We start from the raw sequence: 27,822 nt of genomic DNA, 5'->3' as shown, positions 1-27,822 counted from the left end.
TACTCGACTTCTGGATTCTGTTTCAAGATTGGTGGCACCAAAAAACAAATGAAACAATAACGTTATCCACAAGTCATATACTCTATGGCTGGCGTTATAGGACAAAGCATTGGCAAGTCCTAAATTATTGCCTATTGTTAGCCAAATATCACATTTTCTGCACAAGCCTTTGCGGAGACATCTTAGATTTTCAAATCTTCCTACCGTTCATCACGGGAAAACTTGAAATCCTAAAAGAGATCGCGTCCGCAAAAAAAGAACTTCCGAAATTTTATCGCACGTGGGCTTTTTTACTTTAATTTTTCATGCTGCTGTTGTTTTAGGTTAGACTTAAACTTAATTTCATAAATATTTGTTTAAGCTATATCAAAAGTAAATATCCAAAGAAATGCAGCATTTTTGAGACCTGTATGTTTACTTGTGATTGTCTTTTAATTGAAAAGAACTTTGTAAACACACCAACCGTAAATTAAATTAATGTTAATAGTATTGTAATACATGTATCGTAATGTAGTGTATCCATAATTAGTGTAAGTATAAGTATCAGTAGTGTAAGTAGCAAGTACAATGTAAGTGTAATTAATACTGTAAGTAGTGTAAGTGATCGTCTTGTAAATAAAATTGTTAAAAAAAAAAAATTAAAAAAAAAAATTAGGAAGCTTAAAGTAAATTACGCTTGAAACATAAGATTTAGCGTATTTAGAATGTCACACTATGTCCAGTTAGGTTTTCCAGTGTATTTTATGTCATAATAACCCGAACCCTTTTTAATCTAGACGCACGGCTGATTTGAACTGCGATGTATATGATTTGTAAATATATATATATATATCTACCAGACCTTTTTATAACATAGCTGGTAAATTTGTCTAATCAAATTCAATTGCGCGAGCGTGCCTCATATTCCTATTGTGTACGCTCATGACGTCAGCAAACAAATCCCTCGAGAAAAAAAATTTTCCATAGGGTTGAAAATTTTATAATACAATTGGTTCATACGTCTGTGTGCGCTACGCCTCGAGCAACTCTAGCTTCTTGAGTGCTCTCCAAACTTACCAAGTGCTTCATATCTCGATGAACGCACGCTGACGTATGAACCAATTGTTAAATATAGACCTTTCAATAGTCCTTGACAATCATACGGAGGTTCGCATCGACGTTCTCTACATATGTCATAATAGCTCGAGAGTGACCTTTCCCTTTAATCGAGACACGAGGTTGGGACGCCTGTGATGAAACAAGATTCCAAAAATTCAACCTCAGTGATAAGGCATTGAACAGCCAGGTCAAGCGATTAGCTACACATGGACTGTTCCTTTCCTAAAATAAGGTAACTGTTTAAATTTTCAGGATAGCTTGGTGACAGTAAGATCTCAAATGAATGTTTGGATTCACTCTTGAGTCGCAGAAGCTTTCCGTAACGTAATCCCAAAGGTATTAAGGAAGAGATTTATGGTCTCTCGAGGGCCAATTAGCAATCAAATGAACAGATTTACTGAAATTTTTTATTTGCTTGTGACAGTATGCACTAAGCACTTGTTTATACCTTCCAGATCAATAGCAATAAGTACAAGGTGTACTTCTCAACATCAACCACTCACATGTTGAAATTCATAAGAGAAAGCAAACTTTTTCAGGTGGTATCAAAGGATGCAACACAATCACAAACTGAACATACAAAATTCTCAAAATGAGTGTTAAAAGTCTGTTATCTACAAACAAAAAACCTTATCTGAACCTAAAAAAAGGAGAATTCTAGCTAGCTAAGCTTACACAGCTACGTAGAAACGAAAAACGATAGATGTATGGACGGGTTAATGGAAGGTTTCTTTACAGTCATGAGCTGGGCTTACTTCTAATTAAATTCAAACTGAAATTAACTCTCCTCTTCACTCGAAAAAGATGCGGTACTTGGAAATTCTTTCTCGCAAGAACCACAATTGAGAGTCAAAGTGAAACATGAATCCCGCCCTTTGACTTTCAAAAAGCGCGATACTAACGTAACGTACACAGTATAAAATTGCGAATGTAACCACTTAAATTGGGTAGACTCATCTAGTTAGTAAAAAGTTTATGTACAAAAAACAATAGTAGAACAATAGAACACCATACTTAAAATGCTGACACTGTATCCAATTGGAGAACAATAGAACACTGTATCCAATTGAAATATTTTAACATTAAATTTTTGTCAATAAATTTGCAAGGTAAAAATTTCGCTCTACATTACGTCTAGTAATAATAATATCCATACTTGCAAATATAATCAATAAATAAATTCCGTAAAAAGTTAAAATACAAGATGTCCACCACTTTACTGACAAAGAAAGTCAATCTCTTCGTCACTTTCTTCCAGCAGACTCTGATCCAAATCTACGGATGCGTTTTCATAGTTAAGGAAGATCCTTAGAAAGCGTTTGTCTATAAGTCTTCGTGTCTGTCTGCTTGCCTATCTTTCTTTTTCGTCTGTCTGTATGACTCTTTAAATGCTTGCCTGACTGTCCGCTTCTGTCTTTTCATCTGTCTGTCTTTCCGTCTGCCTGCCTGTTCATTCGCCTGTCTGTCTAACTGTCCGCTTGTCTTTTCGTCTGCCCATCTGCCTGCCTGTTCATGTCTGTTTGCCTTCCTAAATGTGTCTGTCTGTCTGTCCGCTTCTGCCTTTTCGTCTGCCCATCTGCCTGCCTGTTCGTCCGTCTGTCTGTCTGCCTCACTAAATGTTGGTCTAACTGTCCGCTACTGTCTTTTCGTCTGCTCATATGTCTGCCTTTCTAAATGTCTGTCTCACTGTCCGCTTCTTTCTTTTCGTCTGCCCATTTGCTTTCCTGTTCGTCCCTCTGTCTGTCTGCCTCACTAAATGTTTGTCTAACTGACCGCCTCTGTCTTTTCGTCTGCTCATCTGTCTGCCTTTCGTTGGTCTGCCTTTTTGTCTTTTCCTCTGTCTATCTGAGTATCTCTACACTAGCTACTGAGGCCGTACTGAGGACATAACTTAAAATCAAAGGATATTACTTTCTTTTTAGGCCTCTTTCCTTTTGGTTTAGTCTTTGCCTTCGACTGTCCCGCTGGTGGCATTTTTCGTCCCTTCACAACCTTCCTTGGCTTGGGAGCGCGCTTTTCCCGTGGTTTAGCACTAGGGGTTTTTAAATTTCCCTAAAAAAGAAACAAGGATAAAAACAATCAAGGATTTGGAGTAGTATGAACACAAAGAAGGAAAAACATAAATGACAATAAAAAAAAAAAACAGAAAAAAAAACAACAACAACAAGATAAGAGAGGCATACTTCTAGGTCCGTCATCTGCCCCTCTCCTATAGGACTTTCTCTCCCTCCGTTCCCAGAATCATCACTATCCTCTTCTGACGGGTCAAGCATCATCATCAGAGTTTTAAACTACAACAGACAAGCTTTTATCAACAAATGTAAAAATAACGATACGCATTGTTAGCTAGTACGCTGCTGGAGAAATCTAACTTGAAAACCAGGGGCAGAATTTACGCCAGGTTTCTTCGAGCATTAGCATTCAAACAGACCTCTCTACTAAACATTTAGAATCTAAATAGAATTTACTCAAACTGTGGCAGCTCTTACAGAAAGTACTTGGACGTGCTATGATGGCTAATGATAAGTTGTAATGACAGGAAGTTATGTACCAATCGTTGACTTAATGAATAAATAAGGGTTTGTTTGCTGGTTTATTCCGATAGAGAAATACGCTTGACAAAAGCATAGTACGGACGCACACGCACATGGGTAGAGAGGGTACCTTTCTGTAGAAACTGTGATGGTACGTCAGAGCGAATGACAAAGGGCTAACGCTCGAAACGTCATCTTTAGAAACTCTTACTAGTGGCCAATTTACATCATCAACTCTGTTGGTAAAACCAAATTATCTATTCATTACTATCTATCCAAATGCTTTGTCGCTCGAAACGTCAGTATTGACACTCTTAACGGTGGCCAATTTTCGCTACAACTTAGTTGATAGTACCAAATGACTTTGCTATGCTCTCCCACCGACGCAGCACCACAGTTTCTTTAGAAACGTACCCCCTTTACCCTTTATTCACGGGTACGTTTGACTCTCTCAGCCTAATTTGGCAGTTAAATAAATTACCAGCATCCATTCAGTAAATTTGCAAGGAGCTTAGGGGATTTACCAGGCCAGCGCATACCTCTAAATAGTCTTGCACAAGCTGTTCGTGACTCCTAACCGCGTCTGGCTCTTCAACATAACGTAATACTTGTTCAGGGTTAAAGAAAACCCCTGCTTTCCTGGATACTGTCTTGTCATAGGTCTTCGTGGGTTCCGAGGGTGAATACTTATGGCATTTACTAAAATTGAAAAAATGTGGGAATTTAAACCATCCTCTTATCTCGGAACCCTTTCACCGCCGGTATACTGTAGAACATACAGGTAAATCTTAAGTCGATGGTGACTGATTTTTAAGCTTATTACAACAGCCTTATTTCATTTTTGCGTAACTAAACCAGCATAGTTTCTATAAAATTAAGGATTAGGCGGTAGAACAGACAGGACGTTTTCCACCAATTAGAAACGCAACCCAATAGTCAATAAAAGGAATAGGAACTGCTGGAAAAATATGTGAAGGACATTTCTTCCCATTTATCCTCCCATTGTTGTTCATTTGTTCATGTCGCTCTTGCTGTACGTCCTTTTACTATTGTTACTCTTGTTATCATTCGCCAAGCATCACTCATATATTTTATCAGCCTACACTAAAACTTAACTGTCAACAAGACGATATTTCGTATGCCAAGCATTAAGAGTGTTGGACCATGCGTGTAGCCCGGATGTACCTGTGTTTGGCTACAATGATTAAATGTTCTGTTTAGCAAGTTTCATGTCAACAATTGTTATCCACGTTTGTCGTTTGCCTAGCTATACTCAACTTTCACTCTGACGAAGGACTAAGGCTCGAAGCTTCTGATTAAGAATCTCGCGACGTTGACCATCCAACATTTTCAATTCAGTTCACATATAACTGAATAATCTTGAACTTTATATCACTAAATCATACTTAACCATGAACAATAATTCTCAGGGAATTCTAACCTGTCTGAAAATCCATACATTTCTTTAAGATGTTGTTTTAAATAGAGAAGAAGTAGACAACCCTGAGAAGCAACACAACGTTGCTCAAAGATTGTTGGGTCTGGGGGAATCCGAGCTAAAACATAAAAAAAAAGACATGCAATAAGTTCCTCTGAAATTATACTCATAAAATCATGTCATAAACTGGAAACCAAAGTCGTAATGACGAGAACATAGGTAAATGTGACATGGAACTAATCGTAGTTCACAGCACACTGTGTGTAATCGGACTGGAGAGCGTGTCAAAGCGAGTTTGATCTGTTTGTTGTAGTTTTGGATCAACTGTAAATCAAATAAAACCAGCGAGCACAGCAAGGCAAAACCCAAAACAATTCCAGATTACGATAAACAATCTGTAGACACTGCACTTTGCTACCAATGGCATTTCCGTGTACAACAACGGTCAGCATGACTACAAAAAGTAGGATAATTTAACATTTGTTAACAAGGAAAGCCAAAGTGCGTCAGAAACTTGACTATCCGGACTTGATATGAGTCGGATTTAGTGGTTGTTATCCTTTATCTTGTTCGTTTGTAAATAAACTTTACACATCCGAGAAAGTCTTTCATTAAGATTATCCAACGATCAAAGTTTGTTCACTCTAACCCTCTGTAAAAATTCACATACACACACACTGCAAACACACACAAACATATTTACACATACTTCTTCAGCTCTCTTGTTAGTAGTGAGTCTTCTAATGGACCACTCTCTCGGTTATTACCTGTTTTATCCGACAGATCATACTCATTTATAAAAGATTGTGGTTTTTCTCTCCTCTTCTTTAAGTCACGTACCTAAAACGGACTCAAAATTTTCTTCCTCTTCTTCGAACTCATTGCCTTGAACAGGAGGTATCTGACCTTCACTTTCGATGGCTGGTTTAGCTACGGGGGTCATGGCCTGTTTAGAGAGATAAACTCATAGGTTATAAAAGACTACACTGTAATAACTGTTAGACTCTACTACGAATGCAAACTATTACGTCCGGGGCTTTAGCCTATTAAAAATTACTACCACAGCAGACCTTGAAAGACCGGCATTTTGAGTGTTCCTTAACAGGATATTCGACCACAAAATTAGCCATCAATGTTCAGTAGTACTTTCAGTCGTCAGCAACTCCCTTCTCGGTAAATTTTACAACAAAATCTTGAATAAATGCATGGACGAGCTTACCTCTTTGAAGGACTGGAGCACATTTGCACCAGTTACAGAGAGGATGGTGTCAATGTGATAGATAACAAACAAAGGCTCTGCTTGTACAGAATACGGAAAGTGCGCCATGTTATCAGAAATATACAGCAGTAAGTCCAATTTAGCGCCCTGAAGAAAGGATAGAGAATGTTCCTTGAGTATAAAGTAAAGATTTTTCACTAACTTACAAGAAATTTCGAGCGTAGAAGTGGAAATAAAGATAAAAAATATCTCGACGTATGTACTTAGCCTTTAAGGTATGTCAACAAATATACGCCCTAATTTTTGCAAAGCCACGCTCAGAACCATCTTAATTTTCACCTGAACACTGACTTTTGTGAACAGAGTCAAGACGGCTTTAGCTAACTCTATTTACTTCCAATAACAAAGAATCTTCAAGAGCTCCATTGATTATCTAAAACTGCAGCCTTGGGCAGACTACCTTTAATCAACTAGCCGGCCAGCCTAAAATTAAGTTTGAAAGTTCAATAAGGAATCTCAGTATGGATGAAAAGCGGGTTTACCTTATGATCATCAAATATCCTCAGCATGGATTGTAAAAGAGACCGTCTGGGCTGTCTGCTAGTCCTTATAATGGAGTACAAATGACCAAGTGCGCAGTGATTTGCTTCTTTTCTGAATCCACGTATTGCGGTGTTTTTATCCTTTAAACAAAATCAATACAATAAACATTAAATACGAAGAACAAGTATGAGAAGCAGTATCGTTAGGCAAAATCATTCTTTCAACTAAGATCCATTGCTAATGGTATCTTGATTCTCAACGCAAGATATAACTGTTAATATTATTTTGTAGTTGTATCCTTGTAATATTCTTTTACATTAACAACTGGAATGATACATAATTACAATTCATAAATGCAAAAAAGTCATCCACTTGATTCAGCAACTATTTTCTCAAGATTTACTACGATACACATATCTGAAGTAAAAAGAATAAAATTCAAACCTTGTATATTAGACGTTGAAGCTCAAAGGACATTTTTATTCCAGCCAGGGCTTTCATCTAAAGCAACAGAATAAAGTATCATTAGGTAATTTGTCAATTAAAGCGGCAGACGTTTTCTTTTATCAAAGGGATAATGTAGGAATGTAAATTCGTTCAGAACCAACCTGGACAAACATGGAATATTTATTTGCGAGTTCCGAGAGTTGTTGATCCGATTTTACTCTCATTTGTTGTTCTTCATCAGTTCCAATGGCGATCAGATACGGAACACACTGTTGAAAACAAATGCAAACACAAAACCAAATAAGACAGAATTAATTATTTCACTTGGTTGATAATTTACGTAAACAGAACAATAGGCGCCCGCAAATATGGGGGAAAGAACGCTTAAAAAGTTTGATGTGATTCTAGAGAGTAAGATAAACAAATTAGTTTTATCAACAGGAAAAATCATGAAGACGTTGAAAATAAACCTTTCCAACCTCAATTTAATACAGAGGAGAGTTCAAGTTTTTCCTTCCATCACTATCCCAACTGAATACTACCAAACAATTTACTGCCTTTTTCACCACGAAAAACGGTAACTCTTATGACACAAAATGTTTTTGAAGAATTTCTTCCGAAACAAGTTTGGATTCCGTCAGAGACGGGTCTTACTGCACGACTAATCAGGGCTCCTACGAATACATCATTCCAGCAATTTTATCGTTCTTCCAGTCAACCAACCTGTACAGGATGAACAAGACCCTGCCTCAGAATCAGATTTACAACATGTAAGGCGGCCATACGAACAGAGGGCTGTGGATGCAAGAAGCTCTCCAGTACACTCTTGAGGTAAACTTGCATTACTGCACTGGTTGTACTGGAAAAAAATAAATTATATTCATTTCAATACTTTTCTTTTCAAACGTTTTATTTTTCTCTTTTTTCCTGGCACTGTGATAGCTGACTTGTTTCCCGGTTAAAAAGCGGTGCCCTAGTGGTTACAGAGCTGGACTCTAAATCGAGAGGTCCCGGTTCGAGTCCAGGCTAGGTCACCGTGTTGAGTTCTTGGGAAGGACACCTTACACTCTACTTTCAAGGTTGACACATACTCACGGCCCCGGTTGTTCGAAAGGTGAGTAACGCTATCCACTGGGTAAATCTCTATCCGGTGGATAGCACAGTACGTTTCCTTCACACTTATCCGCTGGGTAGCGATTTATCCGTAGGATAGTGTTATCTGCCCTTCGAAGAACTGGACCCTGGTCACCTCATGCGACAGAAACCGAAATAAGCATCAGTATATGATGGGCTACTTGGCCTCGAACAAGAAGGCTTCTTACCCAGACTGAGTGTCTCCAAGTTCTTTAAGATTTTGGTTTTCTTTCTCTTTTTCGACCTTCCTATGTCCTACAACAAGTCATATGACAAATGAATGAATTTACAAACTGAAGCATCAAGACTGATTTAGTAATACTCGATAAAGCACAAACTGATGTGTAACCTAAGCGATATGCACACTTTATCTCTTATGATAATCACAGATAAGACTGCATAACACCCGATGGACTTCATACCGTCATGTATGTATGTATGTATGTATGAGTAAAATATGTTGAATTTCTCTTACTGTGATGATCTTGGACATGTAGTCTTTTCTCCTCTTCTAGGAGGTGTGTCTGCAAGTTCTTTAAAACCTAATCAAATTACAAACGGAAGGGGAGAATATCACACTTTAGTATAATTGCTCCGGTGTTTATAGAAAAAATAAAACTCTGAAGAGCACAAAAGATGCTATAAAGTTTGGCGTTACCCTTTTCAGAAGAAAGGTATTAAGTTTTAGCACACTAAATCAAATAACCTGTTAAATTCTAATGGAAACTGGCTACCTATCTCGAACGGTTTGAAGGCACATGAAGGCACATGAGCGATTAAACTAAGACAGTTATTCGCCTTCGGCGAAAATTGTAAAAACAAAGCGGCACTTTTTCAATAGTACAAGAGGGTGGGTGCCGTATAGGCAGCAACAGAACAGGGCAGCAAACATCCCAAAAGGAAGAGAGGTCACCATGGCAAGCGAGCAATAGCTCACTACTAAGCAGCTGTCAACACAACAGCATCAAAACGGGCAAAAGTTTGTGCCATTTTCCTGTAAATCTCCCTGACGCCGATGGGGGGCCTGCACATCAAATCAGTGAGGCTAGGGCATTGACTTGGTATTAACCCCTGCCTAAGCTACACTCAGCCTTATTAACAATGTTACCAGCTTTGAAAATGAAATGCATACCTGAAGCTTAAGTTTCAAAGGCTTATTGGCTTGCGATAGGATTCCCTGATAAAGTTCCTTGGCTTCTCCCTTCAGAAGCAGCTCACCATATCTCATGCAAAGAAATCCTGTACAAAATCAGAATGATTATGTTCAAAGTTGTGTTAAATGACAAACGGAGCTAGAGTTCCGCTCAAGAATATCAAAATAGAACAGCAAGCGTTATTTTTTACGCAAACTGTTTGATACACGATACACAAGGAGAACCGAATTGGCAAGCGTTAACTGATAAACAGACGGTGCAAATGATTTTTATGACGGTCAATACAAGTCACAAACAACGTGGTCAAGCCACAAAAATAGTGGTTCAATAAAACTTCCTGAAGAACACCTTTTGGAAGAATTAGACCACCGCTTCCTGTATGTTGAAAAAAAGAAAAGCCAATTTAATTTACACAGGAATGATAAACTTACCCAAATTCAATTCACTTACCTAGCCCTGTAATGGCTTTCTGGCAGACCTCTTCGTCAGAGTGCTTAGTAAAGTAGATATACACAGCGAAAACTCTGTCCTTAGTTGAACCCTGCTTGAAAGAAAGAAAACTTTAACAGGGATCCCATGCAATAGTGACTCCTTGAAACTAAAAAAAAATCAAATCACAAAAGTGTATGTGTTTTGCTTGAACCACTGAGAACACTCTAACAGTCTGTTTGTGATCCATTGTTTACAGTGAAGTGCAATCAACTGTTGTTAGATTGAATTTCTGGTCACGTTTCGTTTCATTCTTTTTATGGAAGCTTTCCTGCATGAAACTAACCTCGTTTTTCGGTTTCGCGTCGCTGTCGAAATCAAACTGCTTGCAGAGTAGTCCAAGAGTAAACAACGATCTTAGTAAGGTTGGTCTGTTGACCTGAGCCTTGCTTGGATTCTTGGTCATATCTGCTTTGGCCTTCGCTAAGTAACCTGTAATGAAAGCAATTATATACAATTATATTCTGAGTGTCGGTGTGCATGTGAGGTGAAACAGAGAGGTTACGTTGTCAGTTCTTTGACACGCTGGGTTTGTTTATGTCACCATCTAGAGCCCCGCAACTTTCCACAGTAAACTTAGAGCGATACGACCTTTACGAGCTTTAGCCCTTCGTCAGAGCGATGGCGAAGGGCTAAAGCTCGTAACGTTAGCTTTGAAACTCTTTAAGGCGGCCAATTTACCTTATTAACTCAGTTGATAGTACCAAATTACCACATAAAGTTACTGCTCATTAATAAAAAGAACACAACAAAACTATCTGAGCTGCAATGCTGTTTTGATAATCAGGGTTTCTATAATCCTCGCTACATTTTTCATAACCAAAAATAGCGGTCGCTCATCGTAGTCCTTGCCTAGAACCACTGAATATTAACACAGGTATCCTTGAAGGAAATTGTGACTTACCATGATACTTAAGGAAGTAGTCCTTAACAAGTCTGATGTTATGAGTGACTTTATTTACAACAGCTCCCAAACAGCTAATGCAACTCTGGACAACCTGGAAAATGAGAGCTTGTGATTTACAAACTTTTCTCGTGTTATCCCAAAATCTCGCGTGGGTTATTACGCCAGTATACTCGGCCGATAGAAAGTCCATGCCATTGCTTAAATAGGTTTTCTGGAAATCTAAAAGACAGAATCAGTTATTTGAATTCATGATTGATTCGAACATCGTCCATACCGTCTGCCCATGTTTGACAGTAAGTCTCATTAGGTCCTCCTCTAGGCTTGCCAAGAATGTTTCACTGGGATGTTCCATTAAAGGGACTACCAGTTCCAAAATGCGTGCCACGTTGTGGATCACAAGGTAGTCTCCCTGGGTCTACAAAACAAAGGAACATAGCAGCTAAAGAGGGAAGCTCATGTTTTGACACGTGAAGTTCTCTAGAAGTTGAGCCCAGAGAGTGATTGGCTTCTAATTTCTCCTGACAGTATCCTCCTTGAATCAAATGCAAATGTCATGAGAATAAAGGAAATGGTCACCAATTTAAGCAGCTCCTGATTATCAAACAGATTCTCCTTGTCAGTACCAGAAGGAATGTCAAGAGAATAGTGTTTAGAATATTACTACTAATGTCAGGGTGTAAAGGGTTAATTGCTTCCAATATCTGAATGTTATATGTATTCTGTGACCAGAACAAGCATTAAAGATGTCGTTGATACTTACACTACACTTTGTACTAAGGTAAGGGTGTAAAGTCATGGCATGTTTTACTAACAACTGCGGCTTAATCTTGCTTATCAGGTACAAAGTAGACAAGCTGGACACCAATCTCTGGCTACTGGAGCCTTTGCCTTCAGACTGAGCTGAAACAAGACAACCTTCCAGAGTTAATTCACTTATATAGTGTACGGATTAAGAACAATTAAACTCTGACATTTTTCCCTTTGAATCACAAAAACGCACTTTATCATTCTTCTTGTATACAACAGACTGTAAAGCTTGACAGAGACATACCGGACTGGATAAAAATGGTTGTCTTCTTTTAAATGAAAAGGAGTCGCAGCAGTTTCAATGAAATAATCCTTGACGGAGTACCTTTTTCAATATATTTTCTCGTTACAGAGCCGCAGGTTTTTCACAAAAAGAAAAAAAATTTCACTACTCACCAACTGCTCTTTCCTCCAAACTCAGCACATTTTCAACCAAGCAATTAACAATTTGTTGACTAGCTTCTTCTGAAGCTTTTGCAATAGAGTCTTCCTCGTTGTGAAGCAGCTATTGAAATGCAAAGGCGATGACAAACAGTTTGCAATTGTATATAAGTGTTTGTTTCAATAAATGAGCGATGTCTGTGCACGTAAGGCAAAAAAAAATTCTATTTAGCTCTCACTTCTAAATTCCTCTCTAAAACCCAGTGGACAAACGCGACAATAACATCTTGCTCTTAGTGCAAAAAGAAAAATTCACATCTTTGTTGAGTGTTGCCGTAGGGTCTCAATTATCTTTACCTGAATTTAACACTAACAGTGAACTTACGTTTTCCAAGAGCTGCTCATACCAGTCCCCATTCTCACCACACGCTGCAACCTGAGTAATAGATGTACAAGATGGTTTGTCACACTAAAAGTTACGAGAAAACAAATATGTTTTAATCATTCAGATTTAAAGACTTACCACATCAGTCATATGAACAACACGTTTCACAAGAACATCAGAGTTTTCTTCACCCTTGAGGGGCGTAAACCACATCTGTTGGAAGACTTTGGTAACCAGTTCCTGAAAGAAAAAATAATGCAATTCTAACCTGAGTAAAAATTCATTACAAATAGACACATTTGAGGAATAGGATTCTGACCTGAGGTGCTTCAGAAAAAATCACTACTTCTTACTGCCATTATACAATTACCTTTATTCCTTCTTCATCACATATTCTTCGGATAATCTTGACACAGATTTCAGTATTTTTCGGAAAATCTGGATGGTTGATGCAAATGTCCCTGAGGATTTTGATCACTCTTTTCCTTACACTTATCCCAGTGTCCTGTCGAAAAATCAAGGCACACGAAAATCAGCGTAAGTACGGGAGATAAAATTGTGACAAATTTATTCCTGATTGTGGAATACTGTTACTATAAGCATCTTCAACCCATGACAATTATTTGGAAATGATAATTATAGTGGAAAATTGTGAAGTTGATTATATTGTTAAAAAGGAGTTTACTGGCATTTCAATTTGTTTGTGACATAAATGGGTCTTTGAATGGAAAAGAACTAAATTTATTTCTTATTGTAACCTCGATGATCTCAGTGATTCATCAAAATTAATTTGAGTTTTTGATTAATCAACACAAGTTTCTGTCTTAATCTAGGTAAAAAAGGGTAACTTACATTCCCCTTACCCCCAGTAATCCACAACTTATTCTAGGGGAATAAAGCCATTCTGTGTTTGATTATTAATCCCATAATAACTGTTGATCGAGAAGGAAAGTTACGCAAACACTCTAGACATATGCATGCTTAAACAAACTAAATCCTCCTGTCATTCCTGTTATCAAGACACAAGGAATACAGGCTGATTACAAAGTGGCCTCAGACCTCAATTCAACCCTTTCATTCCCAAGATCTAATAAGGAGCTCCCCCTACTGTCTTCTTTAAATTTCTCATCATGTTAGTTCTGAGAATTTGATATTGAATGATACACTCTGCACTATTCTCCTAGTTAATATTTCCTTGATTTTCATCATGTCATCTTGACAGTATATTGATCCTGTGAAGATAATATACTTCTGAGTCAGTCCAAAAGTGATAAGAGTTAAAATCAACAACAAGCTACTCACAAGTATCCTCTCAATTATCATGTCATAATACTGATGAATTAGCTCTGGTTTGTTGAGGACAAAACGTCCAATAAGCTCAACCGCAGCTTCTCTGACACTGGTTGACATGTCCACAAATTTGGCATGGACTCCTTTCTGCATATCATCCTAAAATTGAGAATGCACATATATGTAGGATACCAGTCAAAAAGTATCACTGTAAAAAAAATTACCCCAAAAGTTTCATGGGCTCAGTGCACAGAGAAAGTTCCTTAAGAAAAATCATTTTCTTAAAATAATAGAATTTAAGATAGATAAACAAATCTGCTGCAGTGCATTTTTTTAAAATCACTTTGACATTAATTTTTCTATTTTTATAGTTACTATGGAATGTTGATCTGAAACAAGAAAAAATGAAACTTAAACTGGTCCAAAAAAATTTTAAACACCAAATGCTTTTAGGATGTTCAGGAAGTAGAAGGCTAGGAAGGAATCAGAGAAAAAAAAATTGGTAGAGATAAAGATATCTAAAAAATTAACAGCATTATCATCGCCATCATAATAGTCATTATCACTTTTTTATGACTAACATTATCACCATAATCACTGTTAAGTACTATAAGCATTTAGTAATTACAGAAACACCTACCCTTGAGAGAATGGAAGGATCAGCAGAGATGACAGCAGAGAGAGATTTCATTGCTTTTGTTCTTATTGCCACAGCACTCTCCGTGAGTACTCTTAGAATCTGTGAACAACACAAGCTAAAAATTATCTCATGGATACTCCTTCAACTTGTAACTTTGAAAGTTTCACATACTAAGCAAGCAATAATTGACAATTATTATCAAAATGTATTTTCTTGGTTTGGAGGAGAGTGCATATCGATTTGCATATGGTCATCATACCTGGCTCAGATAAGCATCAAAGCTCTTTGAAAATGATCTTGATGAAGCGAGATATCTTGTGACCAGCATTGCCTGCTCATAGTCCAAGCTATTGTGAGAAGATCTGCAAGATAGAACATCTTAATCTGTAATCAAACACTATAGACAGCCTAAAATCTTACATAAAATTAGGGGAAAAAAATTACCCTATTTTGGTACATTTTCAAAAAGCGGAAACATCACTGAACATTACATGGTAGAGTTAGAGCTGTGATAATAATTACATGTATCTCCTGTGATTATCCTTTAAGTGGCAATGTAAATGTATCTACAACTATTATAACCAACAGATAAACTGTAAGAAAAGAGAGGATATAAATCAACGTACCTGATAGTTGACACATTTCTTCCATCCAAAATAGAAAGCAAGAAAGCCTTTTTGTCCTCTAATTTGGTGATACTCTGTGCATCTATGAAGGAATCATTAGTCAGTCCTTCTCCACTATCGAGGGGATCTTCCACTGGTGTTCTTAAGCAACGCTCCATTTCAACATGGTTATCCCTAATCCACTGGGCCAGGAAGAACTGTCTTGCAAACTGCAAAAAGGAAAATTTTGGGTGAGCTCATATGTGTTGATGTGCTCCACGTTGGTAACATTTATTGCTTCCATCAATGCCAGGTGGTACAACATTTAATATTCTTGTTATGACATACATGTACCCATACGCACTAAAAAGAATTAAAACAGAACCCAACAGTAAATTCAGAAGTTTGTATGAGACATTGATTTTCTTTAAGTATGTCACTGCAGTAAGTCACTCATAACAGTGTCTTCTTAATACTCACTCATTTAATGAATAAGATCTAATGCTTGAAATAACTATGCCAATTGAAATCAAAGATAAGAAATTTCTTCAATCTCTAATAAAACTCCCAGATTACAACTATTAGAGGCTATATCTGTATTTTATTACCATAAAAGCTGCATCTGTGTTACCCTCTGAATTCAACCAGTTTGCAAGTGTTTTTTGAAGAATTTGGTTTCTCTTGCCAGAACGTTCATCCTGAAATGCAAGTAAAAATATTGCAAATTTATATACTTTTCTGTGGAGCAAAATGTCAATCCAGGAGATAAAAGAGTAACATGAAAATCAACTCTCCATATGTAGTTTGAGACATAATAATCTTTTTATGATAATGCCTTCTATCTGTCAGCCATTGTCAAGGAGTATATTAAAGCTAGAACACTGTGGAAAGTAACTAAAACAAGTATCTGCAATAAACTTTTAGTTGGTACTTCTTCCAAAAAAAGTAACTGAAACTTAGATCAATAATGCAATCTTCCAAAAACTTTTAGGAAGACTGACTTTGTGCAAGAAGCAACTAAATTTTGTCTCAGGAACATGAATATTTGCAAAAGTTCCTAAGTCATACACATGGAATTTTCATGCAACTTGTCCCTCCATCTCTCCTGGAGCATACTGACTTCTGATTTTTACAAGAAACATAGGACTTACCAGGTGAGAAACTTCATCACCAGAGTCTTCAGAGACTTCCCCAAGTTGCTTATATAAAAAAATTAAAACATAACATAAGTAATGTTTATTCAAACCAGTTGAGCTCCTATCAGGAGCAAACTACTACTTTTGCTTTTATTATTTTACTTCTCAATATTATTTCAGTGCTATGAATCCTTATCAAAAGTCATTCACATCATATTGTTTTGCTTACCTCCACTAAAATTTCTGTAATGCTTTCTGTATCTTGCTGACTGTTCACTGCATCTTTTCTCAAATGAGCTGCCACAACACCAAGATAGTCGATGGCTGAAACCCTCAGACTAACATCATTTGTTTTATTGTTAAAGGTCACAATCTAACAGAAAATTAAAGGCATACATTTTTAAATTAATGTCTGTGATTACATTTGTATATTAGTCAGTATGTGAGATGTGGGGAAGTAATGCTTGCATGCTGAACTCCAGATTGTGATTTTTGGAGGGCAACAACAAAATCACTGCACTGTGTCCTATATTTTTAGGGGATTACAGTTTGTGTACAAGTAGGATCAGACAGATTTAACAGTCTTGCAGAACTTTGAAATCTGACCAGAAATACAAATTCAACAATTTTAACAAACAATGTTCCTCCTATCTAATACAATACAATACAATACAATACAAAGTAACAAACCAGACTGAACAGTTCCTTGAATTGCTTAGCTAGACTTACTTTTTTGCACCGTAAAGATGTGAAAATACCATTGTATATTATCATTTTGATTGTATGCCGTTGTTTTGACTGAACACACAATGTCACTTGCAGGGTTTGAATAAGTTATTTTTGCACTTGATGCATGCACTTTGCTTCTGCATAATTATGATAAGCTATCTCGTATTTTTTCATGTATATAATTAATACGTAACCTCATGATTTTGAGTGCAATTTGGAATAAATAAGCCCTTGCAAATTTTTTCAAAGACCACAAACTGCACTTGCCCTACAGGCTCATGCAGATTTGCACATTGATCTGGGGCATTCACCCTTGTCAACTACTGTCAGTATCAGCCCATACAAATCTCAAGTTTGCCTTTTTATTACAGCATGTGTACTATAGGTACTGTACATAAAACTTGAGTTACCAACAATCTGCCAAGAAGAGTGAGCAAAACCTCGGCAGCTGGCCAGTCTGGTCTGTTGAGTGTAACCAGCAGATCTTGAAGAAAGTTCTCAAACAGAGGCCTGTAATCTTCTTCATCTTTACCAACACTTATGCATCTACAATTTTAAATGCTTATTATGAGTTGCATGAGCTAAATATTATTCATAGTAAAATTACACATGATCAACATGTCATAATAAGGACGAAGAAGAGCAGTATACTGTATACTGTACATTACACTTTTAAAATATAAAAATTCAAATGGGGAAGATCTACTGTGCTTGTGCATGCATATAATAATAAAACAACTTACTTGTTCAAAAACATCGACAAGAAATTCTGTGCAGTCCTCAGGGCATTCTCATATGATGTGATGATTATGATGTTACGGTCAATCTGAAATAAGTTGTCAATAGCAAATACCTTTTGGACAAAGTATGCCTAAGACTTCTAAATGTTGAGAGGAAAAGGGGAGTTATTACAATGTAACAAATGAAAATGTCAAGCCTTTATCTTAAAGGAGTACAAATTTTAAGAGTACACATACAACATTCAAGTGTACATGTGCAGTCCCTCAAAACTGGATATGCCATCCTCAATGTTAATAAACTTCAAAGATCAAGGCTTACAAATCTGAAAAATGGTTGAGGACTTTCAAGAATTTTCCAGTAAAAAAACAAAGGACTTTTTTTACTCTATTAGTACTAATGTAAGCTTGATGCAATATTTGCACAGCTTACACGTGGTTTGTTCTCATCATCTTCAGCTTCATCCTGCATGTCATCACTATTCTCTGGAATTTTAACTGAGGATTGAATAAGCTGAAGCACCAGTGCTGTGACCATCTGAATGGAGAGATCTCCAGTAAGTCTGAGGAAAGGAAACAGAACAGTAAATCTCATAAGTTACAGAAATCTCTCTTGTCTTGCTCTATTGAAAGGTTAGAATCCATAACAGTGGAAGACTAAAATAAATAAAAACAAATTTACAATGTGTAGAGGGTCTATTGGAAGCCTCTAAACACTTTACAATATGGAAGAGAGAGGAACAAGTATTCTAAAATAAACATAAAGTTCTTGATAACAGAAACTTTCTAGTACACAAACCTATAACTCCTGAGTGTCCTTTTGCTGCTAGGGAGTTTGGCTAATGATGCAAAAATGTCTTCCAAGATTAAGTCCCTATGTTTGACATATTTTCGGAATATCTACCAAAACAACAACAACAAAAAAACATCTTTCATAATGATTATCTAGCCTGTTCCTTATTCAGTACATGTAGCATGTTCCTTTACTTTTCTTTAATGTCTAAAAGATAATTATTTCTAATCAGTGTCTATTCTTGATCAGAATGTATACCAAAAAGTGACATTCAGATGAAATGTGCCTAAAGACAGCTGACTTTGAGCTGTAAACAGTAGCAACCTATCTGGCAGTTAAACATCAGAAGCAAATCAATAATGGTAATAGGACCGAGTGGAGTCCAATTCAGTTTGTAATTGTACGAGTGATTAACAAAATCGGATGACAATTGAGCAGGAGTCTGACTTGTTAATCACGAGTATGATTAGAGACAGAATTGGACAACAAGAAGTCCTGTTACCATATAATCATAACCATCTCAATTTTGAAAAAAAAAAAATACACCTAGAAAAAATATATCCAATGGAGACAATGTCTTAAGTTGAAAAATACTCCATTTTGGAAATTCTCCAGATTTTCTTTGGATAAGTGGTTGTTGCTATGGTTATTTTGATCATTTCCGTGATTGATGGATTAGCTGAGTGGACTCAGTATGATTGGCTGCTTCAACTGTCTGATTACAGGTGTCCGATTACAGCCAACTGTACGATTACATTGTCTGGTTTCAACTGTATAAAATGATTAGTGAAAAATGAAGCTGCAAATTCACCAATAATATTCGAGGAATTTGTAGTGGTTATGATTGCAGTATATAATTATCTTAGAAGACATAAAAGTCTTGATGGGAACATACCGATCTAACCAGCTTTAGAGCACTGTGTTGAAGGTCACTAATGTTTTCTACAAAGAAAGGTGATGTCCCCAGATTTGAAACCTGAAGAATGAAAAAAGAAAGATTGATTATGATCACTTAAAAAAGAAAAGAATTTTAGTGCCTTACAAGCAAGGAAACATGGATATTGAGAATCCTATTTTTAAGACTGTTATGTTGTTTAAAAATAAAACCCAACCTGTAAAATGTCTGTATCCGTAAGTGTTTGGATATCCACAAGATCTCCCAAAAGTGAGACAAGTTCACAAACTTTATTGTAAAACAATGACATGGATTTGAGCTTAACACTGGATGACTTGGCTCTCTTGGCTTTGGGAATTAAAAGAACACTTTCTGCAAAGATAAATAGCTCAAACCATCAGCTATGAAACAAAAGGTAAACACCACAAAATATTTGTGCTTGCAAAAAAATTTCCATCTCAAGTTTTTTTGTTTTGTTAATTAATTCCTTCATATCAACTTAGAATTTCATGCTATAATGTACAAGTTGAACACTACAGATGTATGACAAAAAAACATGACTAACCTTCCAATTTACACATACATTTTGATCAATAATCACTATGACTGCTTTTGAAAAAATTATTTCCAATTGCTCTTCAGCAAATAGCTATCATGTACAAACTTGGCATTCACCAACCTAAACTTGTCTCTTACCATTAGGATCTGATTCTCGGTAGATGGGGTCATATTCAGGGAAAATGTTGCTTCTTAGTTGGTACTTGGTGAATGAAATAACCCTTGCAATGACCTCTTCAAGATATAACTGTTTAGGCATGGAAGGAGATGTCAGGATTATAAGAACAACCAAAGAAGACTCTACTGCTCGAACCATTCTGTCAAGGCATAGGTCACGCCACAGTCTTTGCTCTTCATCATCATCCTGACAAATAAACAGTAAAAGTTCAAAATGAACAACCATCAAATTTTCATGCCTTAAGGCAATGGACACTGTCTTGTGTCTGTCTAGGTTATGGTATGCTGCTACAAGAATGAAAAGTAGACAATGGTATACAAGAAACAAAATACATGTATCTTGAATAAGATACATGTATGCTTGTTGCAATGAAATTTTACACTCACTGTAAGGTACAAAGTTCATTTTCATACCCATACCCATACCCATACCCATACCCAAACCAAAGGATTAAGGTGAAATTAATATCCAAGTTTGTAACATCTGCATGGTCTCACCTGGTCTGCATTGCACTGCAACTGTAAATGTAAGCCATCCCTGATATGCCGTTCCATTATTTGCAGAAGCCTCATCAAATCATCAGAGGGCACCTGATTAGAATAGAAAGAAGAAAGGTTCAATAACTGGTAGGGAATTTAAATCCATACTAATAGATTAGATCATTTACTGTAACATTACCTTCTGCACACTGATGTGTGTGGGTGCTTAGTATGGTTTTGACTGCACCCACCACAAAGGGCATTCACTTGCAATGTCTATAGCTTATAGGTACATGGGTGCCTCACCTTATGCAAAACTCCTAAAGATTTCAGCTTTGCCATTTCAGCATAAAACTCTTGCACAATAGATCTTGAAAGAAGGGTTTCTGGCTTCGGTTCCTGATCATCTTTGGAGTGAGAGAAAGTAAACCATTACCAGTATTTTAATCTACATGTATCATAATTTCAATTTCTAAAAATAGTTTTGTCTTTTACTAAAAAAACATAGACCCTCCACTTTTACAACATTTTTAATAACTCCTCCAATCTTCACAGCAGTGTCCCAAGTTTCATAAAAAAATATACAAAATGTTCTACTCCTTCTGAATCACCCTCATTAACTTACCCAAATCATGAAAGCTTGGTGCATTACACTCATCATCAAATTCAAAAAGGTTCTCAAGTAAATCTCCCAGTTTCCTGAAGGTTGGTGTCTCCATGATATCTAAAATTACAGAGACCAATATCAAGTGTCGTTTTTGCTTTTAACAAACATACAGCCATGCATTCTAAATAAATGGACAAGTGAAACATTACCCCTCTAGCACTTACACTCTAGCAATTACCTAGTTTAAACAATGTTTCAAAACTGTACGGAGTATGACAATGTTTGTGAGAAGCACAGTTACACTTAAGATCCAGAATTACATGCACAGAGGTTCACACTATATCTCATAAACTGAGCTTTCTATTCAAAGTTGTTCTATCTTACCTTCAGATTCATGTGTTTCTTTGACTTTTTGCTTCTTGCTTTTACTCCTCTTCTTAGGTGGGGCTATAAAAGAGTGCAACTGGGTCAGTGTACATATTTTGTTCACAAATGATGCACTATTGTGTCTGCAGATCAGACAAGATTCACCACACTTTTAAGACCTGTTCATAAAATATCTTACTCTGTAGCCAACCACTTTGATGAAGATACCCCTTTGCTTTAAACCTCATGTAATGTTCTTCAAGTCTTGACACAAGATAAGTAATGACAATGCTCTCATGTAACTCCCCTCTACCCCCCCTTTTCCTCTCTTCTCTACCAAATAATAACTTTACTGTTGTTCATATTAGTGTAAATTGTACAGTACATGTATTCATCAAAGCTTAGTTATAGTCTAAAGGAAAGTACAACCTAACATTTCAGTTCTTATCAACAAATATGAATAAAGAGGAAAAAATTAATACCTTCATCCCATTCATGGCTGCTGTTGATTCTACCCATATCATCACTAGACCTCCTTCGCTTTTTGCTCCTGTGTATCTCACTTTCACTATCTGGTAACACCTCTCTTACTTGATGTGTCTCTACCTCTTTAGAACCTCTTCGCTGCTTCACTTTTGTTATGACTAGCTTTGGAACGTACAACTGAAGTCCCTTGAGAGAAGGGGACACCTTTAAATTTGGTGATGTAAGATGATTGTGTTCAGGCGTCAAAGGTTTTTCAGTTCTATTTGGCAGGATATTAGAATGTGTTGGCTCCTCTTTATGTAAGTACATTGCTGACATAGGTGCTAAGGTGTGCATTTCATCAACAGCGTCAACATTAGTTCTGTAAGGGTCTTCCACAGACTTCCTACTTGATCTTGAAGATCTACACTGTGAGTGTATGTCACCTTGTTGTTCCTTGAGCATATTGTCTAATTCTACAATCTGAGAATTGTACACCTGCATTGAAGTAAGTTCACCAGGGTTATCCTCAACGTCAAGCTCGGATTTGCTTTTGGATGATTTACGTCTTTTTTTAGATTTTGACTCTCGTTCACTTGTTCGATTCAACATACTTTCCTGATTATGTGACTGTCCAGAAGTTCTAGCAAGTAAATGAGTATTCTTTTGCTTCTCATTAATTGCAGCTAGCTGTTGTGATGCTTGTCCAAGAACTGAGGGATCAAAATTAAAGCCATTTTGTGATGCAAGTGCCTCCAGGGCACTGAGGCTATCATAGACACTCTGATTATGAACACTTCCTCTCCCAACTTGAGTATGAGATTGGTAAAATTCATTTTCATTCAAGTTTCTTTGTACAGTTGTAGACAAGTCAATGTTCCTTTGTCTCTCACTAGGATGGGGGGCTTTTAATACACCTGCGCACACAAACATCAGGCAGCAAAAATACTCATTGTACATAAATGCTTAATACAACAAAAGATAATGATAATTATTCTATCAGGTACAAAGAAAGACTCTCTAAAAACAACCTAAAATCTCACAGCAAAATAGAGATACAGGTAAGATCCTGGTCCAATGGTGTTTGCCATTCATGCAGTATTTCTTTTATAAGACATTTCTGACAATCCATTTCATAAGTAACCATTTGGTAATTAAATATGAAGCACTTCTTAACCATGGATGCAACTTGGGAAAGAGCTCTACTATAGCTGACCACTTACATTTCCAAGCAACAAAAACACATTAATGTTTTTGTCAGCCTTTTTAATCTAAAATTTTCAATGATATTTCTAATTTTTAGGCTGCGTCACAACCATGAGCAAGCAATTAACCATGTAATCTATTTTTATCTAAGATTATATGTAGAATCTTATATCACATGTTTAAACAATAGCAATAAATCTGTCATGAGACATTTTATTCCCAAAATTGTTGAAAATTCACCAAATTAGCCTTTGGTACCACTTTAATGAACTTTGAGTGACAGGTCTGAGGAACCAACCTTGATCACTATTGGGTACATTCTGATTTGTACTTTGCTGTAGTTCACTCTTGGAGAGAGAATGTCTACCATGCCTTGTCTTTGCTGGTGAAAATGCCTGAGTTGGAGTCAGCACTATTTGAGGTTGCATCAAAGGTACATTTGATGAGCCTCCATTTATATGTACAGCACTCTCAGCTAGTTAAGATAAAACAGTTATTATAATTACTATTATTTATTATGTAGAGATGCTTATAGCCCATTAAGGGGCTTCCTAAGAATTTAGGAGAGAATTACACTGATGAGAGAAGTAGAAATCTATTACTCTCAACAAGGGTGATTTGTACAGAGTCAGACAGTTGCAAATGGTAACAAATCCCCCATGATAGCACCCAGACTCCCATTTGTGTTTAAGAGATACAGTATACAAGTACATCAGTCATTTCTCACACCAATCTATACTTCTTCCCAATTGGTCTAATGAGCTGAGCCCTCAACAACCCGCATTTCACTCCAATCCCACTGTATATTTTTCCTACCTTTACAGTACAGCAGATCAGTTTACTCAATTCAACAATTTACAGTCTACAATTTCAGATGAAATAATTTTTCATAGTTCAGATACAAGTCATGTGTGTGAGTGTACATACATCTTGGTTGTCTAGCAGTGTTATGGGCACCTTGAGCAGTTCCACTAAACTGAGGATATGGTACTGGATGGCTTTGTGCTTTCAAAGTGTGAGGACTGGATGCCATTAACCGCAGACTAGCTGCATGTTCTGGTGAGTTCATGTAAGGAGAGTTTGCCTGCAACCCTCCAGGAGAACCAGCATACAATGGCGATCTCACATTTGAAGGACTAACTCTCTGGCGAGGGGACATTGGGTTGTACCCCACTGGAGAATAACCTGCAACAATAACAAAAACTAACTTTAACCCTTTCACTCCCACAAGTGACCAAGACAGAATTTCTCCTTTCAAAATCAATACAATATCAAGCAGGTAGGTGATGAGAATAAAGAAAAATATCAATTATGGGATTATTAGTTGATCCAGTATCAAATTCTCTGACCTAACATTATAAGAATTGTATAGTAGACAGTAAGGAGAATTACCAATGAGATCTTGGAAGTGAAAGGGTTAAAAGATGCTAGCATTCAAACCAGGACTATTTTAATTAACAAGAACTTAACTTGAAGTAAGAGTTGCAAATTTGGCAAGCTGTTTTCAACAGTCATCTTGACTTTAGTTGGTGTTTGAAGTTCTAGTGCTCTAATACCTCTAAGCCCCTAACCCTTTGACACGTAAGAGTGACTAGCATCTAATCTCACCATACGATATCACCCTTGAGTCTAACATTAAGGTCATGAGCAAGGTTTGAGCTAGGATTTGATCACTGGGGGACAATTTGTCCCCTTAGCAGAAATTTTGGGGGAAATGTTTATTTTTAGGGGGACAGACAAATTAATTTTAAATTTCTGCTCTACAGGGTTTGAGCCAGGCTGCACCATTGCACCAATCCTGCACTGCAATTGAAATTGTCTGATTGTGTTTTTCACTGCCGTCAATCATCTTAATGGACCTCTTAGGGAAACAAAAATTTACTTTAATGGGTTCAAAAGGTCATGGTTTGTGATTTGTGATTGGTGATTTCAATCTGTTTTGTGTCTTTCAGTGTCTCAAGGTTTGTTGCTTGCGATTGTAATTATGATTGACAGCAGTGAAAAAAGCAATTGTGAGGGTGGCTTTTGAACTTTAGAGTTTACATGTTTGTGAAAAGTACAGTAAAGATTGCCCGGTGCATTCACCACGCTTGCTTGAGCATGAGACATATCTGTTCAGTAGAGCGTGACTGAAATGTGACTTTAGAATGAACTTTAAACATCCGATAAAGTATACTTTCCACATTCTGTTTTAGCTTGCAATTTCTGTACTGAAATAAAACTCTCTGTGTGTGCTTCCTTCTGAGTTTTTCCCTAAATTTTGAAGGAGACAAATTATCCCCTTAGCTGTTTTTTTAAGGGACAATTTCAATTGCAGTGTTGGATTGGCACAATGGCACAGCCTGGCTCAAACCCCACATGAGAATAAAGGAAACAATCACCACATAATGATGCTCTTAATAGTTAAAGAAAGTTTTTTTCCTTGTTAGCATTTTAAAAACGTATAAAGATACAAAGTGATGTTGGGCTGTTACAAGTTAATAGTCTTTGACTATGGTTTACACTATTACACTTTACATACTGGCAGGTTACCTTGTGGATCTTGGTAGCTTTCAGAAACAGTTTTCACTGACTGAGAATTAAACACATTGGGTGTTTGCGAAACAATCGCTTGAAGAAGAAGTGGGCTTCCTTGGCATGAAATGCTGTCATCTTGATTTGTTCCATCTTTCAAGATCCTACATAACAACAAAATGTTAGATAGCAATTGTGATTACTGAGGTTTTTGTTTTACAACACTCAATCAAAAGCACTTTATCACTAAAACTTCCCAGCTTGTAAGGCTGCCAGGCTTTGCTAACCCTTAACTTATTCTAGATAGCCAATGCTCAAAGCTCAATTTTCAGTGTGTGTAAGTATGAGTAAATTGGCCAAGAAGGAGTTAAAATAAAGATTGCTATTTTTCTTGCAGTCAGTGTCTGAAATAAATGCTTTTCAAGTTCTGCCTCAAGTCCAAACTTTATCTAATGCTACAGAATTTGAAAATGAAAACCCTTAAAATTTTATGATAAAAAAACCCATTCACCAAGGTATAGAATACTTGTCTTTAGTCCTTTCTTTTTTCTTTGGATATGGCTATATGCTTGGCAAAAGATCTATAATTTTTTGGCACTAAATTCCATCTGGTCACTGTTATATGTAAATACAAAAAGGCAGTAACTGGTGCTAAAATTAGAGTATTATGATATCATAAATGAAATGCAGCAATTACTTTCAGAATTGAAGAAAAATCACAAACAAAACTACCAGAATGTTAATACAAGAGGGAAAGTAGAAAAAATAGCATGCATTTTAGGGGGAGTAAATGAACATTTAACAGCAATTTCATGTTTACATACACATTTCAAATTCAGATCTGCCATTTTGCAATGTTTTTCATTTTTATCAACAAACCAGTACAGTGCCAGTTCAGTTTAAAAAAAATCAAAACATTACTATTTTTCCCCTTTTCAAAAATTATTGTTCATTATAAAATAGACAAGAAACAGAAGGGATTAACAAAAAGTTACTCCACGTACTATTTATAAATCATTCTTAAAATAGTATGATATGACGTGACTTGGTATAAAAGTTCACCTTCGTGACTTTCATTGTTTCCACCATTGAAATGAAAAGAACCACATTTGATCGATGGCGATCAGAAGAGATAAACTGTCTAAGGAAGCCATTCTAATGAATATGCGACTTCATTAAAAACTTCTATAAATTCTAATTACTCACAATTGGTCTGAAGTTGACTTTGAAATACACAGTGCCTGAGAAAGTTGTTGAACAAGAGAACGGTCAGGTCGATTGAGTACTTCCCTAGCTTCTTCCGTAACCTTTGGACTACGAAGTAAAGTATTTGATCCTCTGGAAGATGAAGGCCCAGGAAATGGTAACTCTGGAAGCACTACAACGAAAGAAACATTTGTTAATGAATGAATTACTGAATGCAAAGGCTGCCCAAAATATATTATCAACGGAAGTTAAAAAGAAATTAAGTGAAAATTTTAGATTTCCGACTCATTCGTCCATCTTCTTTCAACGTTCCCTTGACTCACATATACCACTTGAATTATCATGTTACACACTGGCAAAAAAAGCAGTAAAATAGATAATTTCTGCAAAACAAAAAAAAAACTTACGATCGGTGAGGCTACTGATGCCAGCTAGTGTAGCGATTGGCACGCTTGTATCCATGCTATCGAGACAAAGCCTTCAACATAAAACAAAAGCTTGGCACACAAGGCGTAGAAATAACCAGAGAACCTTTTGAAAGACTTTTAACCCATCACGGAAAGAAGGAAGTTGAGAAGTTGTAAAAATTCTCACCGACAGCCATGATAAATTTAACAACAATGGCGGGAATAATCAACACTCCATTCGAACGCGCGCCAAACCACCGCGGCCACCATACATCCGGGGTATGGGTTATCCTGAGGGACTGGCTCTATTTTTGTGGTGTATGCTTCACAATGCGTCATCCAAGTTTATTTTGTACAAAGGACTGTTAATTTTTTAAGGCCTTTGCCTGTTGATGGTTAAATTTCAGAACCTTCAACAGTTGCTATTTACTAGGAAGATATATTTCTATGAGTTAAATTAATATTTCGTTTTTTC

General features: G+C 36.7%; 1 protein-coding gene across 3 annotated transcripts; it reads right to left on the bottom strand.

Moving 5' to 3' along the window:
* Positions 1-1,491: 1,491 nt before the first annotated feature.
* LOC131783717 (nipped-B-like protein) lies at positions 1,492-27,580 on the bottom strand. 3 transcript variants are annotated; one of them, XM_059100480.2, is made up of 47 exons: positions 27,348-27,580; positions 26,941-27,112; positions 25,753-25,898; positions 24,148-24,405; positions 23,519-23,695; positions 22,032-22,931; positions 21,568-21,630; positions 21,202-21,300; positions 20,883-20,983; positions 20,595-20,687; positions 20,058-20,283; positions 19,579-19,733; positions 19,362-19,442; positions 18,473-18,573; positions 18,107-18,236; positions 17,680-17,762; positions 17,347-17,482; positions 16,437-16,580; positions 16,223-16,270; positions 15,680-15,769; positions 15,093-15,301; positions 14,726-14,828; positions 14,467-14,565; positions 13,839-13,985; positions 12,907-13,041; positions 12,675-12,776; positions 12,537-12,587; positions 12,167-12,275; positions 11,724-11,863; positions 11,238-11,378; positions 10,961-11,054; positions 10,343-10,488; positions 10,018-10,111; positions 9,546-9,652; positions 8,889-8,955; positions 8,602-8,668; positions 8,003-8,138; positions 7,441-7,548; positions 7,277-7,333; positions 6,832-6,972; positions 6,290-6,436; positions 5,911-6,016; positions 5,074-5,188; positions 4,172-4,331; positions 3,282-3,389; positions 3,007-3,150; positions 1,492-2,383 (listed from the first exon to the last, which is right to left on the bottom strand). In XM_059100480.2, the coding sequence occupies exons 1-47, from the start codon at positions 27,400-27,402 to the stop codon at positions 2,315-2,317; spliced, it is 6,360 nt and encodes a 2,119-aa protein (XP_058956463.2). In that variant the 5' UTR covers positions 27,403-27,580; the 3' UTR covers positions 1,492-2,314. The 3 variants fall into 3 exon arrangements, with proteins under 3 accessions (XP_058956463.2, XP_058956464.2, XP_058956465.2); XM_059100481.2 differs by having other exon boundaries at positions 10,018-10,108; XM_059100482.2 differs by having other exon boundaries at positions 24,178-24,405.
* Positions 27,581-27,822: the final 242 nt, after the last annotated feature.

The sequence above is a fragment of the Pocillopora verrucosa genome, chromosome 12, assembly GCF_036669915.1.
Source record: "Pocillopora verrucosa isolate sample1 chromosome 12, ASM3666991v2, whole genome shotgun sequence".
NCBI lineage: Eukaryota > Metazoa > Cnidaria > Anthozoa > Scleractinia > Pocilloporidae > Pocillopora > Pocillopora verrucosa.
The sequence above is the reverse complement of the archived record's forward strand: the minus strand, read 5'-3'. Positions and strand labels throughout refer to the sequence as shown.